Below are 17,484 nucleotides of genomic sequence, written 5' to 3'. Positions count from 1 at the left end.
ACACACACACACACACACACACACACACACACACACACACACACACACACACACACACACACACACGCACGCCATAGTGTTCTTACCAGCAGTATAGTGAAATTCTCCAGCACACTGTTCATCATGTACTTCTCAGGCAGATGTTTGAGTTTATGGATAAAGTTGATCATGTATTCACACATAGGAGAACGACTGATCCTGTAGACGAAACGCCCATTCTCAAACCTCGCATACTCCGTCTGAGCAAGACAGAGGACAAGAAAGACAAAAACATTCAAGTCATACTGCATCAATCAAAGTCGTTTTAGATGACAATGTTAACACCATTAGACCAATGAAAAGGTAGAATTTAAGTAAACCTATGCAGTCTTTTCTGTACATATACTGTATATATCAGGTGATTTGAACTCGACCAATCAAATTCAAAAGTTTAGATTCTAAACTTTTGAATGTGATTGGGCGAGTTCAAAGCACTGAACTAGTCTGCCTTGGTCTTTCTGTCCTGCACTCCCTCCTGACTCGCATAGTGACAGCAGTCTTCATTACTTTTGGAGTCTCATTCTCCCCTCGGCTTGTTTGTCTTTTGGTTTGCATCCATCATCCAACTCCTTACTTCTAAGACATTTTAATTTCAATGAGCCCCATATCTCTGAGAGTGTACAAATGTACCATTAGGGGTCCATTTGGTTCCATTTTGTACACTCTCGGGAGTTACAGAAATGTAAGGGGACATTTAGAACCCCCTCAAGAAACCATGAGGGTCCCCTGCCTGGACCCCACTTTGAAAACCACTGCTTTACACACATCCACTACAGATTCTGCAGACTAACTCACTCATAAACAATTAGTTAATTAGCCTTTGTCTTTATATTCATCAAGTCTGTGTTTAAGTGTATTGCTCTTATTTTGTTTGAACTCTGAAGCCAGGTTCACACATTAAAACTGATAGTTTTGGTCTTCTGAAATTGATAAATGACTTTAAGATATGACAATAAGGAATATGTGTTTTGATAACATTAAACATCCCTCTGTTTGCTCTCCAACCATCCTATGCATTTTCTTTTTTTTCAACAGATGGTTTTTAACAATAACCTAAAACTCAAAAAAAGTTGTGTCATAATGAACCCTGATCATCAGTGAATCTAGTAGATTCAGTCATTCTGTCAGGGGGAGAGGTGTTTGCTGTAGACTTTCAACTTTTGACCTGCCACCTCTCCCTTAAACTTCAAATATTACCTCCAGTTTCTAATTAGTGTGAAAAGCCTGGTGGCACAAGCAAAAAGGAGAGGCCTCGCAGGTGGAAGGCTGGGGGTTTGAATCTTGGTCCTGGTAAATCTCTATCTTTGCTCTTTTTAAGGCGAGGAGCGTGGAATCAGCCCGCCTCCCTCTTCACGCCCTCTTTTAGCTCCAGTAGGAGGGGGAGGAGCATGGGTAAAGCCCGCCTCCAGTGGGAGGAGCTTAATACATTTACATAATTAGCAAAGCAATTTTTGTTGTATGTCATTATTAGTATTACAGCTGACTTATTTGTTTTACCACTGTTTTATGATTTTTTTTATTGAGGCACTTTGAAGTTTTGTATTGATTGTTGTTTTGGTTGTATTGTTGGAGATATTTTGTATTAGTTGTTGGAGTTGACTTTTGTATTAGTTGAGCTTTGAGCCATGCTAGCATGGAAGAAGCAATTGGGAATGTAATACTTAACTCACCTTTCACAATTTAGATGGAAAGTGAAAAATGCTCTTTGGGAGCTTTGAACCCAGAACCTTTGGATTATAAACCCCTGATTCACCTATTGAGCCACACAGCCATAGGAGATGCAATCGGGAATGTAATACTTAACTCACCTTTCACAATTTAGATGGAAAGTGAAAAATGCTCTTTGGGAGCTTTGAACCCAGAACCTTTGGATTATAAACCCCTGATTCACCTATTGAGCCACACAGACATAGGAGACGCAATCGGGAATGTAATAGTTAATAGGATAGAAGGTCATTGCTTCTCTCTCGTTTGTTCTCGCTTTAAGCTGAAGTTATCATGTGTCATCCACAGCACATCTCACAGAGACACTCTGCTACACGCTGGACAAAGAGAATTTCGAAGTAGCCCTCACCTCCACCTTCTCAACGACCTGCTTCCCGAAGGAGCAAACCTTGGTGGAGCAGGTGATGGTCATGTTCTCAGAGCTCTCGTATTGGCTCGTCACACCGTAGAAGGCTGCAGGGTCCTCCTGCACATTAGAATTTAGGTCCGCCTGGAAAGCAAACAACATTATCATTACCAACACTGTGTGACAATGTCATTAGCCAGCAGTCATCAACAACAGAGGATCAGATCAGTACAGGACAAAATGAAAGTAAATTTAAAAGTAATGGGGGAAAAGGTATAAAAATGTCCAGGTTACTATAAACAAAAGAACCTGAATGAAGTTGTTTTACCATGTCCCTAAAACAGAAGAAACAAAGAATTGTAGTGTATATAGGAGATGCATCACTGCCTGATTTATGTCCTGTGACTACATTGCTCGCTGCTGACAGCAAAATCACCGACAGGCACCACATTAGTGTTTGATATAACTTGTAATCATGCACTTTGAACATTAGGATCACGGTCATAAAATATCTAGTTTAGGTTGAAATAGATCTCCTAAATATTCTGCAATATTTAATATCAGAGGCAATAAATGATATTTGAAGTGTATGCCTACCATACAGAAGTAAAAATAAAATACTGTTAAAAAGAGTCTCGCATCTAGACAATTTGTCACCGATATACGTTTTAGCAAAGACATGGGCTATTGCAGGGTCACTGTTTGCAAGAATACAACATGGCTGTCCAAAATCCCATACTACATGCTACCTACTAATCTGTATGATATTTTTAGACACACTTTTGAGTTTTATTTCAAACCACACATAAAGTTAGGAAAGTGCCCCATCTTGTGACAAAGCAGTGGTACTACACACAATAAAGAGAGGCGACAGAGAGAGCACACCTATTAGTTGTTGAAAAGGTTCATGAAATTGAAATTCTTATTGAACATTTTAGATTTGATCGAAACTGTCAAGCTTTAAAAAAGACTTAAGACAGCTCAGACTACCACCTGAGACCGAGATGACAGGAGCACAATACGACTCAAGCAAAAACTGACATGATTTTATTCCCATATTAAAGTTAAATATTTCAAAAACTACAAATCATTTAAAACATCTCAAGGATGCATGCCCACAGTAAGGTGGCTTTTTGCGACTCAAGGCCCAAAAGAGAAATTTGATGTCTCCGCGGGAGTAATTGGTTCGACTCAAGACTCTTTTGGGTCTTGAGTCTTGGGCTCAAAGACTCAAATCCTGGAAATGGCAAATCAGCATGTGTGGGATTTGAAGGTGCAAGAGTCAGGTAAAAGTTGGATTTGAACCGGGAACCTTCTGGTTGCAAGCCCTGTATCTAAATCACTGCATCACAGAGGTTCTTATTATTCTGTTAACTTGCGTGGTATTCACTAAAAGATTAGATAAAGGTAAAAGCCCCAGGTAAAAGTTGGAAAGATGTCCTTGCTGGTTTTGAACTCAGGACCATCTGTGTGCAAGGCCTGTATCTTAACCACTGCTCCACCATGGTTAATACTTTTTTAGGTCTCTTGCACATTCTTCAGTGAAAGATTAGATAAAGGCGCAAGAGTCAGGTAAAAGTTGGAAAAATGTCCTAGTTGGTTTTGAACTGTGAACCTTCTGGTTACAAGCCCTGTATCTAAACCACTGCACCACAGTGGTTCTTAATTATTCAATCTGTTCACTTACGTGGTCTTCAATGAAAGATTAGATAAAGGTAAAAGCCAAAGTTTGTACTTTTCCCCCTTTAAATGTCCATTGCCATTGACAATGCATTGGGCGCTTAAAGGACGACTTCACCCATTTTCAACCTATCTTCATATAATAGGTCCTCACTAATGCTCATGATAAAACTGTAAAAAAAAAATCTACTCAGTCTGCGTCTCATAGGAGAGCTGTGGACAGTTCAGAAACCCGTCTACCAGTGACATCATCGATAGGGAATCAAAGCTAATAGAAACTGCAGGCTTTATATTCTTGGAAAGTTGCAATGCAATAATAGAAGCCATTGTTCTTGCGTTAATAAAAATCGAAATAAAATGTTTTAGATCTTGTTGAAAAAAAAAATCCTGCCTAATGATGATGTCACAGGTAGACGGGTTTCTGGACTGTCCACAGTCCTCCTATGAGACACAGACCAAGTAGAAAAAAATTGTACCATTTTATCATGAGCATTAGTGAGGGCCTATTATATGAATATAGGTTGAAAATGGGTAAAGTCGTCCTTTAAGCAATTTGTGTGTGACAGTGAAATCGTTTAAAGTCGTTTGGTGTAAGGCCGACATTAGTAAGACTGTATGAGTAAGTAGTCAAACAATCACTGATGTGATTTTACTAATAAATCTGATATGGAGATGGAGATTATCAATCAGTTTTCACATCCTCTTCAGAGTTTCAAAGGTGGGGCATAAACCGAAGGCAATCTTCCCAAATCACAATTGGTAAAAAATAAATGACAAATAAATATGTGAATTATGGAAAGTTTCTTACATGGTAGAAACCTAGCATCCACTGTGGGGAACATTCGCAGATTATAAGATTTGGTATAGAGGGGAAAAACGAGCGAACCAAGTACAGGATTAGTTTAATAGACACTATAGAGGGGTTAAGTGGTTAACCTACCAAATGTTTGCATAATGTTTATTTTGTCATTGGACTTGAGGCAGGGAAATAGGTACATACAGTGCACCTGGATCACAGACTGGAAGAGGTACAGAAGGCTCTGTACAAAATGTAATGAGTTCTCTAAGGAGAACTGTCTGTCTAGAGCTGAGGACACAGAGGCACGTCTGTGTGTGTGTGTGTGTGTGTGTGTGTGTGTGTGTGTGTGTGTGTGTGTGTGTGTGTGTGTGTGTGTGTGTGTGTGTGTGTGTGTGTGTGTGTGTGTGTGTGTGTGTGCGCGCGCGCGCGTGCATGTGTGCACGCACGCGTGTGTGTGTGTGTGTGTGTGTATTCTCTCTCTCTCTCTCTCTCTCTCTCTCTCTCGTGTATTCTTTCTCTCTCTCTCTCAGACTCACCCACAAACACCGCGAAGCTTTCATGCACACTTATGCACGTTTGAGTGTGCACACACAAGTACTAATAAAACAATTATTGTTACCACTCTATTGTTACCGTTCATTTCAGAACATACAGTACTCTGAACCCACTCTAAAACACATGTGCATGACCCGTTTTGTATTCTGACCGGCACCTGCACACCGTCTGTCTGGACACCAAGCAATTACATGCAAATTCTAATTCCAGTTGCAACAATTACTTTGGTGTGTGTTTGTCTGAGAGAAAGAGAGGCTCACGCTCACGAGTCAGAGAGAGAAGACAGAGTCATCTGCCCTCTCTCACCTGCGACTCAGAAAGGCAAGCAGGTGTTCAAATAAAGCTGTGTGCTGTCATCAGCCCACCACCTCAAAATCCCAGGTGAACAGAAACACACACACAAAGCCACACACACACAAACACACACACACGGTCACAGAGGCAGAACTGAGTGGAAAAATACAGGGGAAAATGACTAATGGGGAGGGGTACACGCATTCACCATCCAGATGATCTGATATTTAAAATATTTGTTGATCGAAATCTAAACATCAATTTTGCATGACGGACACATATTCTAAATGAATAGTTTGTTTTGTTATGTCGTACCACTGTAAATCAGTTAGATTTAACAAACCTTTCTTAATGTTAACAGCCATTACAAAAAAGGAACAGCGCGACACCTCGTGCCGCGCTGCAAGCTTGTACATCTGCTAATTTTGAACATTTTTGAAAGCCTTTGACATTTTTTTTCACATAAATCTTCTCTTATCAAATTTTCAGTTTTTTTTTTTGGGGGGTCTGCGGTCTAATATATATATATCAATTTGGGGGTCCCTAACTTGAAATACTTGAGAACTTGAGAACTACTGATTTAGAAGGCATCTGTAGAATCGGCCTCAAGTCTTAATGTCCTTTTGAAGATTACTTGTGAAAACTCCAAAGCATTAATAAAGAGTTTTACAACTAAATTCTGATGATAAAACTAGCATTCACAAAAAATGTAGGCTGCACTAACCTTCCTGCTTTCGTGTATAGAGGGGCGGGTTTAAAATCAGCGCGGAGAGAATGCGCCTGATCCCATTAGTTCACCGATCTGTCCGTCAACCCCCGCCCCGTCAACACAACATTACGAGCGACGCCCACTGCACTCTGGTTGGTTGGGGAAATGAAACACTTCCTATACCGGGTACACCGACGCGCTGGTCCAGGCTTTTATTTTTTAGCAAAACTAAACAGTAAAAGCCTGGAGATCGAGGCTACAAAAAATGTAACTCAGACGAGGTGCAACGTTACACACTGAGTACCAGTCAGAGAATGAGGAAGTATGCAGGGACGTTGAGTGAAACAAAACAAACGACACCACCACACTCTACACTTGGTGATTTTACACAAATTCTGGAGGATCAAACGTATGCATAATTCATAGGATATGGAACACTAAATATGGTGAGATAGAGCAAAGAAAAAGTTTCTGTAAAGGTCCTTTAGGGACGTTTTGGGGGAAAGAAAAATAATTGACATGAGAAAAAAAAAAGAGGATTTAAACCACAACATGGGACATTTCAGGGACATTAACAAAATCAAGCACCCAACCACACACTGATCCATTTGGCTCACCCAGAACTTGATCAGGTAGAAAGCGTTTTGCGGTCCCTTCGCAAATAGCTCCTTCAAGCCACCTTTCTTCTCTGGGAACTTGTCGTAGATCTGCCTGATGTCCACACACTCCAGCATGGGGTCACTGTAGCTGGGGGTAGACTGGCCGATGTGCACAAACAGGTGCTTGTTGTACTGGGGGAGAGACGGAAGAGGGGAATAAATGCAGGAGGAGGGACAGGAAACCCTGAGTTGTGCATTGCTGATCTACAATGCGTCACACTGCAACGTGTTTTTTTGCTTTTTTTGGGGGGCTATTTTGGGGTGCGTGACAACCACGAGTAACTCATTATATCGGGCTTTACATTTTACAAGCTACATGCGTGCAGCGACGTATAATGGAGCTTGAACAGATCAATTATGAGCGAGGAGACAGGTGGATGAGAATGAGACACGACAGAAAGAAGGGAGGGAAGCGCAAGAGATAGAGATAGAGAGAGAGAGGAACACAGAAGGTAAAACTAATATCTTTGAAATGTATAGAAATATGATGCAGTTTGCCAATAGATTCTTACTGTTTCAAAGTCACCTTTGAACAGCACAAGGTTCTAAACTGTCCAACTATAAACCAAAACAAAAGATGAATGTCCTCTGTCTGCAAGCCCATGATAGAAAAACGATAGCGAGTCTACTCTGTCAGAATGACAGATCGGTGAGAGAGATAAAGACAGAGCGTTATAAAGGTTATCCAGACTAGGAGAAACGTGGGCTTTAAAAGGTGTTCTATGCTTTAGGGGTTATCTGTCATCTTTGCTTACAAGACAATAGGGAGTGCTGATGGCAGACTCATGCCGTGTTTGTTTGCGTGCGGTCAGGCTTACGTGCACAGAATGAGTGTAAAACTATGCGGTATTAGTTAGTTGGGTTTCTTTTGTGCTTGCCATTTTTCCTGCATGTGTGTTAGAGTATAATGTGTGTGTGTGTGTGTGTGTGTGTGTGTGTGTGTGTGTGTGTGTGTGTGTGTGTGTGTGTGTGTGTGTGTGTGTGTGTGTGTACACTACTCACAGCCTCCTGGTCCCTCTGAGTCTCCAGGAAAGAAGAGAACTCCACCAACCGTAGTTTAGTGGTGCCGATAGAACGACCCTGCCAAGCCGGCTCTCTGTGTGTCTGGACTGGAGTGGGTGGCTCATAGGCTAAGGAACACACGCGCCCACACGCGCGCGCCCACACGCGCGCGCCCACACACACACAGACACAGACACAGACACACACACACACACACACACACACACACACACACACACACACACACACACACACACACACACACACACACACACACACACACACAAACCATCAGGTCTTCGCCATCAAGTGTATACACGCTGTTCAATAAGGTTAATGGATAGAAATTATGCTAACATTATCCATTGCTACAAAAGTGTAAAATACAAGTCATTATTGGAGCCTTGTGAAGTGCACAAAGCCTAACTGTGCTGATGGTGTGCTAATGGTTGTAAAAGAGCATAAAATGATGAACCATCTCTATTTCTTTATCTCAGCTGGTACCAAGCTACCTTTTCCCCTTCAAATCCAAGATAAGATATGAAGGATTAATAAAGGTTAATAAAGAACACCTTTCAACCTATCCAGCATCTAAGGTTCCTGTTCAACATTGACAAAGTTATTTTTTGCTGTGCTTTCTATATTGTTTGTTTAAGCCTTTACATTTCAACATATCATTATGTCATTTACTATTTGGGAAGTGTATAAAATCTACTGAGTATATATATAGAGAGAGAGCAGATGTTATTTTTCCTGCCGATACAAATACAAAAAGCAACAACAAATAAATGCTGTACAGGGTGCAAAACAAATCCATACGAGTGAATCAGTGTGGCCATGAGCCAATATGGGTTGAAGGTATTGACTTGAATCCATTCTTGAACACTCAATTTATTCATATTCCACCAAAGGTCTGGAGAAACCAAAGGTTTGTCCAGGTACATTGCACACCTCTGAGCTCATTGCCAAGTTTACACATCGTTAAAAACTGGATGAAAGCCAGCGCACAATAGGAGAGCGATACTAAATAGCAACTCAAACTAATAAGTGCTCCTCCTGGTTTAATTGTTTATAGGCTGGATTTAGGGAAACTTACAGTAAATAGATAATGCCAAATGTTCCAACAATTCTTTTGTGTACAAATACTCCTGCCATAGAGACATGAGGTAACTGTACCCTGGTCACCCTCACCTGAGATAGTGGTGGTCCCCGCAGTCTGCACAGAATAGGCTTGCTGGGAGAAGGGCTTGACGCTGAGAGAAGAGCACAGAAGACTTTAAGTAAAAACGATGAAACCATGAAGATGGTATTGAAACAACAGCTAGAAAAGCTATGCTCAAATTCCTTTATGTGGAATAATACCATTCAATTTAAGAGTTAACATCTTCACACATCATTGCTAACTTGTGCAACAGCCATACACAGTCAAATTGTCATTGACACCATTATAGAAATAATAACTATAACTATAGAAGACAAAATTAATGCAACTTACTCTTCTGGGGTAGAGCTGGACTGGCCACCAGGAATCATCCCCTGCCACAGCTGAATCCCACACACACACACACACACACACACAAAACGCAAAAGGATTTTTAGCAGAGTGTGCGTTTGTGAGCACATTTGTCAGCGTTTATGTCAAACTATTTGACCAAAGTTTACCACCTTAAAGAATTTACAGTATGTCCTACTGTTTCTTGTATGTAGATACAAAATTATATTCAATTCAATTCAAAGGAGCTTTATTGGCATGAGAAAACATACCGGTACATTACCAAAGCAAGCGTCAAAAACATAATAAAACAAAAATGGGTAAAGTATGTACAGTTGAGGGGGGGGGGGGGGGTCAGCATTGTGTAAACAGAGCTATGTCACAGTGCAACTTGGGAGAACTGGCTTTACACTAATGTTAATTTGCAAGGGTAGCTTGTTATAAAGCTTTTTGAAACAAACAATAATAAATAATAATAAAACATTGTTTTATTTCTCCCAGTTGGTATGAGAGGTTTTTTTTTTTTACGTTGGTCATGTTTTCTAACTCACGGTGTGTTTGTAATCAGTGGGAAGTATGTGTCTCTGATGTCTTGGTATAGTGGGCAGGTGGTTGATTTGATTTGATTTGAAATGCAATGAATCCACATGATTATAGCAATTCGAGAATAAACACACCAAAGCCCTAAGACTTATTTCCATTGTGTTTGTGACTTTGTGTACACACATGTGTGTGTTTGTGCACACACATGTGCGCGTGCGCGTGTGTGTGCGTGTGTGTGTGTTACCTGTGCGTTAGCAGGAAAGCTGGCCCGCACAATGCCTGGCAGCAGCTTGCTGTGTATGGCCGAGGCAGAGACGATCTGAGCAGACGTCATGGAGGAGATACTCTGCAGAGCCTTCTCTTTGGCACTCTGGTCCTACAGAGGAACATCAAATTAAAAACCAACACACACCACACACACATATTCGCAAACCTCATCAACGTTATTGACTTTTGAGTAGAATACAACCATGCAGAGTCTAATAACGGAGTGGTCTCATTGTCTAATCATTAACTACTTAAACCCTCCATACTTAGTAAACTAATACTTAGTCGACCAGGGTCGGCTCTCTACTTGGCCAAAAATAGCTGATCTACAAGGTCAACGTGTTGTGAGCTTGTAGATCTACTATTTTTGGCGAATGATCCGCCCAGAATATGGATCCTATGGTTCAAGTGGTTAACCATCAATAGTAAAGTTACTATCTGTTCAATTTGTGAGCGAACGGACACAGATGACGATGTGCTATTCAGCGGCAAAGCGGCAAAGCTGCACCATACAGGCTGGCTGCTTGGGCATGACTGGTGTGGTGAAGTTGTATGTCTCCTTTGGCCAAACGGCCAAAGGAGACATCTTCAAAACAAGGAGTTCTTCAAAACAAAATACCAGACGCCAGAGGAATATTAACCTAGCAGTAGAATTCTGGAGTCACACTGCTGCTCTGTTAAATTAAAACAATTAGTGAATACCACTTATAAAGAAAGTGGCATGAGAGTGATAGGCTGTCAGTCTGGCTACATTTTCTCCCTTTGAACAAACAGCATACAAACATTATTTTATCATAATAAGGATATTTACCAATTAAAACAAATAGGAAAATACTAAAAAATAACTGCATACATGTTATATTGGCAACGTGTCTGTTCTTCAATGACACACTTTTTTGTTGGTCTCAGGCAGAATTAGTAAAATGTGTTCAGACTTTATGGAACACAGAGTGACATTACTCAGATATTAATGTATTTGCATATAAATCACATTATCCATCTGCCATTTCTTTGCCACAAACATGCTTTTTATCCTGCCTGATCCATTTCTACTGTATGCTGCTGATTATGGCAGAGTTATGACAGCTCCTCTCACATAACAAGCATTCGTGTTGAGTTTTTCTCTGCTTTACACAAAGCAATCACAGGAACAGAGGCGAGAAAGCAAAAAAAAGAAGGGAACAAAAACTAGGAAAGGAGGCGAATATGAAGGCGTGAAGTGATTGATAGACCGGAAGAGGACAGACTGAGGGGAAAGAGAAGACAGATAGGCAACTCAACCAGGAAGTGAGACACAACCCAGCTTGTACCATTATAACCTAGCTGAACAGGTGACACCAATCAAATAATTAATAGCTAATGTTGCTTCTGGCTTGTTGCTGTTCCCCTGTAGCTAAATAGGCTCTGCATGGTTCAAGAGGTAGGGGGTGTGGTAAATAAATACGTGTTCATACATATATTCACCTTAAATGCAGTTAAGATAGTTCACATTTTATACCTTGTTGCTGTCGGGCAGAAAACTCTTATCTCCATAATTTAACTTTTTATGATTTTTTCCAGGTTAATGCCCTACTTCACTCAAGGATGTCACTCAAAAGTAGTGAAAATATACAAGTTCACAACACGTCGCAATGCGACGTGTTGTGAACTTGCAGATCTGCTATTTTCTCTATTTTAAAAGGCTTTTAAAATAATGATGAAAAAGAAACAGTTTGGACATACAAGGTTATCACCAGCAGCAACGACCTGCATTAAATAGGTGAAGGCCACAGTCACCTAACCTCCTCTCCACTTAAAATGACACCTACGTTTCACAAGGTGATTCTTACCTTTAGTTTGGAGTGAAACTCCCTGGACTTCCTTCTGGCTAGGACCTGGATATGACTGGACACCTGGTGGGAAGACGAGGGGAGTCAGGAACCAAAAAGAACGGAGAGAAGACAAACCAATGAAGAGAAAAGAAAAGTAAAGAGGGAGATGAGAGGGAAATTTGGGCACAGAGGAGAGGGGGGGGGCTCATGAGTAGGAGAGAAGGAAGAAGGGGGGGGGACCAAACGGTCAGTTGCCATGGTTATGAAAGGACGGTTGCTACACTGGGAAGGCATACACACACATCAGTCCCCTGACAACAGTGAATAGGCCCATCTACACACATCTTTCTAAGCTAGTGAACGGGCACCTGGAAACATACACCAGTAATAATAAAATAATCCTACTGAAAATAGAAAATGTTACATTGTATATTTCATATTGTTATAATAATCATCTTTTTCATAGTTTTTACTGTCCAAAACAAATCATTGGTGAAAATATACCCCTAAGCATTCTTTTGAAATGCATTGAAGCCTTCTTACAGTGCCACATATTTTGGTGATAGGGAAGATGCAGTGGGAGACAGAATGGATGAAAATTGTGAGACCTTGTAGTAAAGGCATACAGGTACTGTAAATGGCAAGGTAGACAAGGCATATAACTTCATTAGCCTTGAATAAAAACACCTGGTCATTCTATTTATTTGCTTAACTTTAAAGCTCAGGCTAAAGTTTGTTTAGTAGTTTGGGTCAGGTTAAACGTAATCTCTCAAGACGAAGGCTCCGCTTCGTGGAGCGCTGCTATGTTTGAATAATTTGGACTTTTTTTCTTTACACCAATCTTCTCTTCTGAGGGTCCCTGGCACAAAACATTTTCAGATGAGGGTCAGCTATGGCAATATATATCAATTTGGGGGTTCTTGGAACAAAAATGAGAACTACTGATTTAGAAGGCATTTTGTAGAATCGGCCTCAGGTCTTAATGGGTTAAATGCAATGTGTGTGTTTCTACCTGTTTTCTTGTCCGTGTTTTTCCTGTTCGTAGTTTGATGTATCTAGCTATCAGTTCATTACGACCTGGAAGGGACAGAACAGACACAGAGCATATGTAGTTAAACTCATTCATGAAATGTCTTTATTCGATGTAAAAATGTACATTTTACTGTGCAAGAGTTTACTCTTACAGGTTAATTTGACACATTTTGCAGTGTACATGCGTGCACACACACATACAAACACACTTTCTTTCGCAGACAAAACACACACATAAAGAAATCATATGACCATGACCAACAACTTAGTCCGAGGTTGACCCTGTGACCTTCTAATGTGCACCAGATACGAGCACTGTAATCACCAATACCCCTGTTGGGCCCTCCCACACAGACACACACACACGCACGCACGCGCACACGCACACACACACACACACACACACACACACACACACACACACACACACACACACACACACACACACACACACACACACACACACACAGGCACTATATACACATGACCCAACAATACAGGCATTCATGCAGACTGGCCGTCCCCTGATTAAAGGAACCAGCAGGCCAGCTGTACCCATGCTTGTGTGTGTGTGTGTGTGTGTGTGTGTGTGTGTGTGTGTGTGTGTGTGTGTGTGTGTGTGTGTGTGTGTGTGTGTGTGTGTGTGTGTGTGTGTGTGTGTGTGTGCGCACACACACACACACACACACACACACACACACATGCTTACAATGCTGAATAATTCACCCTATTCAATACAGAGCACAACACACTCAGCATGACCTGGCTAGTACATTGGAGGGAGAGACAGAGAGAGAGAGAAAGAAGAAAAGGAGAGTAACAAAAATAGACAGATGGACAGAGAAATGGACAATAAACATGAACCATTACATTACAATTTACGCGCGCGCGTAAATGTGTGTGTCGTGTGTGTGTGTGTGTGTGTGTGTGTGTGTGTGTGTATGGGGGAGATGGGGGGCAGAGACACCTCCTAAAAAAGCTCCCCCAACTGTACTTTTATTTACCAACAAGGTTTGATCAAACCCCTTTCCCACACAGGGGGTCTGGTGTTTGTACTCTGTCCTGCTTTCTGTGCAAACCCACTGGAACAGCAAAGTCAAGCCAGCTGGCCAACTGATGGTCAAGATCAGCACAAAGCCAAACCTCAACACACTACCCAAATGGCTCACAACAATAGGCCTAACTAACTAGCAGATGGTGTGTGTGTGTGTGTGTGTGTGTGTGTGTGTGTGTGTGTGTGTGTGTGTGTGTGTGTGTGTGTGTGTGTGTGTGTGTGTGTGTGTGTGTGTGTGTGTGTGTGTGTGTGTGTGTGTTGGCTTGACCAATTCCATTCTCACTGAGATAGGGAGCTTAGACTGATAAAATCTACAGCTCCCATGCAGGTGTTTTCCTTCTAGCAACCAAAAGCTGGGCCTGACAAACTGACACGCACACACACAAGCACATACGTGTGCATGTGTGTGTGTGTGTGTGTGTGTGTGTGCATGTGTGCACGCACGCGCGCACACACACACACACACACACACACACACACACACACACACACACACACACACACACACACACACACACACACACACACACACACACACACACACACACACATACACACACACACACACACATACATGTTCCTGGCTGCTGAGGCTGACATCTGACTCCAGAGGGGCCAGCTGGTCTTTCTAGGAGGCTTAACGGTGAATTATCATCCTTCACTAACCCTGAGGCACATATCCCTCTCTCCCTCCCTCTTTCTCACCAACAACCCACTCCTTAACCCTCTGTTTGTCCATCCGTCCAGCCCCCCTTTTTTTCTCCCCTGCTCCTCTCCCTTTTCCTGGTAAATGGCTTCTCCCTCTCCCTCTCCCTCGCTTCCACTCAGGATTCCCTCCAACCTTCCGCTTTCACATTTCCTCCGCTTGCTCCCTTCCTCTCATCTTACCCTCCAATCTCCCTCCACTCTGCTCGCTTGCCCAGTAAAAGACTTCAAGGCCAAAGTCAGATGGCCATTAACCGTGACAATGCCTCCTCCCACAGTCAGGAGACTGAACCACACACTCTCACTCTCTCTCTCTCTCTCTCTCTCTCTCTCTCTCTCACTCACACACACACACACACACACACACACACACACACACACACACACACACACACAGACACACACACACACACACACACACACACACACACACACACACACACACACACACACACACACACACACACACACACACACACACACACACACACACACACACACAACCTTCAGGTCAGGGCTGAAGCCAATGTGAATCAAAAGAAGAATGAAAGAGAGAAACATTCAAATAAATAAATAAATACAAACATGTGGATGCTTGTTTTGGCAAAAGCTTAAAATGGGCGACACAACGAGTCACTTTGCAACACATCGTGGGCTTGTAGATTAGCTCTTTTCAGCAAAGAGATTGATTGTGTGTAGAGGGAAAATGGAGAGGGGCGGGTGTACAGAACCCTGTACCAGGGTCGGTCAACGATTGGTTTAACTGGTTAACAGAGAATGGGAGATTGAGTCAGTCTATGATTCATTGATGACTGAATCGTTCCAGGATCTGTGGAACAGCTTTGAATCCTGTTTCATTACAGTTAGATCTAGTTTCTAGGCTTTGTGTTAGCTATGCTACTCATGTGCACATGAGTAGACAAACAAAGACAAAACATACTTTAATAGAACATAGAGCATGTACAGAATAAACATTTTCATTTCTAGTTTGTCACTTCTAGCTTATGGTGAGCACATAATATGGTGAGCACATACTGTATACTGTATATTATACAGTAATTTTATTTACAGCGGCCATCTTGCTCTTACGTCATACTCGGGTGGGAAACTCTATCCGGAGGGGGTGATCACTGCTTTGTTGCTTAGCCAACCAGTGGTTAGCCAAGTAACAAAGCGCTTTCAATGAAGATAAACTCTTTTCAGAATACTGAAGTCAAAACTCCTGCTAACTCACTTTGCAGTAGTAGTAAATTCCAAAAAGTGTAAAACTTGAAAATGAATTATAATGTGAAGCGAGTGAGTACCAGGAGACATGTGTACATTATGTACAAATATGCACAAGCCATAATTACACTCGCATGGTATTGGTGTATTGTAATTGCCAGCGTTTTTCTGGTCTGTCAAAACCCTGGACAGTTTTAATCCGATATGGATCAAAGTTGGCAGATGAGTAGGAGGTAGGGTCAGGACCTGAATTTATTCTCTGCTGCACAACGGTGATGCTTGTAAAAACACAAAATCAGTTATTTCCGACAAGCAAACTGTCGTGTGAGTATGAATCAGCCTTCAGGTCAAAGCTTAGCCCTATTCTTATACAGTAAGTAGAATCAGTACATGTATTTTGCCATCTCTTGCTCCTGGGTGCAAGACAGGTGGAATCTCAGGGATTTAAGCTGAGACTCTGAAGTCCATCAAGCCCTGCCACCCTATCTCTGCATGCGTAACATCAAGAGGTACTAGCTAGAGAGCAATCAGCCGTACTTCCACTATGTGTGTGTGTGTGTGTGTGTGTGTGTGTGTGTGTGTGTGTGTGTGTGTACACACACACACACACACACACACACACACACACACACACACACACACACACACACACACACAGCATGCACCCATTGTTCTTCATTGTATGTTGTGTCTTCTTTTTCAAAATGAATATTTTGTCCATGAGGCAAGGAAGATAGATGGAAGTTCGATTCCCATTAAAGGGCCTTCGGGGGCCATACAATAGATCTGTATGATGCTTCTGTAAGGGCCTCACCATGAAACCTATAGAGATCTACAGAAAACACACTGTACCTTCCTATATACCTTTTGCAAAGGATAATAGTCCTATTATTAACCTTTTCCTTCTCTCTCCCTTTTATCCACATCCATTTAGGATTCTTTTCTCCCCCTTACCCACCAGCTTTCCCGTAGCGCTGTGTAGGGAGCATGTTTCTGCTCTCTGTGAATGTCTCTATTCAATGCAATACTAAATGCAGCAAAACCACTGTTCAATGAGGCTGCAAAAAGGGAGCCTGCAGTACTCTGTACAGTAGATCTGGACCACAAGGTCGTCAGAAAAAAAAACGACTTAATATAGCAAGGACATTATAGCTGGAAAAAATAACACTAATTTTAAAGCAAACCGTAGGACGATAAAAAAAAAGCAATGATTTAAGGCCCTTGCACACAGAGTCCGATGTGTTTTTTATTTATTGGTCAATCAGTTTTTAACACATCTGAAAGAACGCAGGAATCGAACTTGTTTCAGTTGAAAGAATTACCCACTTTCACAGCCACTCATCAGACAACAATTCCTCAGTAGGTGTGCAAGAAGTGGTTTGACATTTTCGTCAAGCGTTACTTTTAAACGAAAACAATTTGGACAATTTGGAAAGAATTGAGTGATGTTTTATCTGGTTTAGAGGTTCTATGGCAGACCTGTTTCAAATGAACAATCAAGGTTTTACTGTGATAATAAACTACATGTCTTTTATAACCTATCTCATC

At 41.6% G+C, this 17,484-nt stretch overlaps 1 protein-coding gene across 2 annotated transcripts in view; it reads right to left on the bottom strand.

Moving 5' to 3' along the window:
• Positions 1 to 17,484, bottom strand: part of tead1a (TEA domain family member 1a) — a 34,126-nt gene that overhangs the window by 3,407 nt on the left and 13,235 nt on the right. The window contains exons 4-12 of one of the 2 annotated variants that reach the window (XM_084061023.1): positions 12,934 to 12,998; positions 11,940 to 12,002; positions 10,088 to 10,219; positions 9,304 to 9,353; positions 9,000 to 9,082; positions 7,809 to 7,936; positions 6,765 to 6,938; positions 2,114 to 2,254; positions 87 to 239 (exon numbers count right to left, since the gene is read on the bottom strand). In XM_084061023.1, coding sequence (XP_083917149.1) covers positions 87 to 239; positions 2,114 to 2,254; positions 6,765 to 6,938; positions 7,809 to 7,936; positions 9,000 to 9,082; positions 9,304 to 9,353; positions 10,088 to 10,219; positions 11,940 to 12,002; positions 12,934 to 12,998 — 989 coding nt within the window. The remainder of the gene's footprint in view (positions 1 to 86; positions 240 to 2,113; positions 2,255 to 6,764; positions 6,939 to 7,808; positions 7,937 to 8,999; positions 9,083 to 9,303; positions 9,354 to 10,087; positions 10,220 to 11,939; positions 12,003 to 12,933; positions 12,999 to 17,484) is intronic. The other variant, XM_084061024.1, reaches the window with a different exon arrangement.

The sequence above is a fragment of the Gymnoscopelus microlampas genome (assembly GCF_963454915.1).
Source record: "Gymnoscopelus microlampas genome assembly, chromosome: 6".
NCBI lineage: Eukaryota > Metazoa > Chordata > Actinopteri > Myctophiformes > Myctophidae > Gymnoscopelus > Gymnoscopelus microlampas.
The sequence above is the reverse complement of the archived record's forward strand: the minus strand, read 5'-3'. Positions and strand labels throughout refer to the sequence as shown.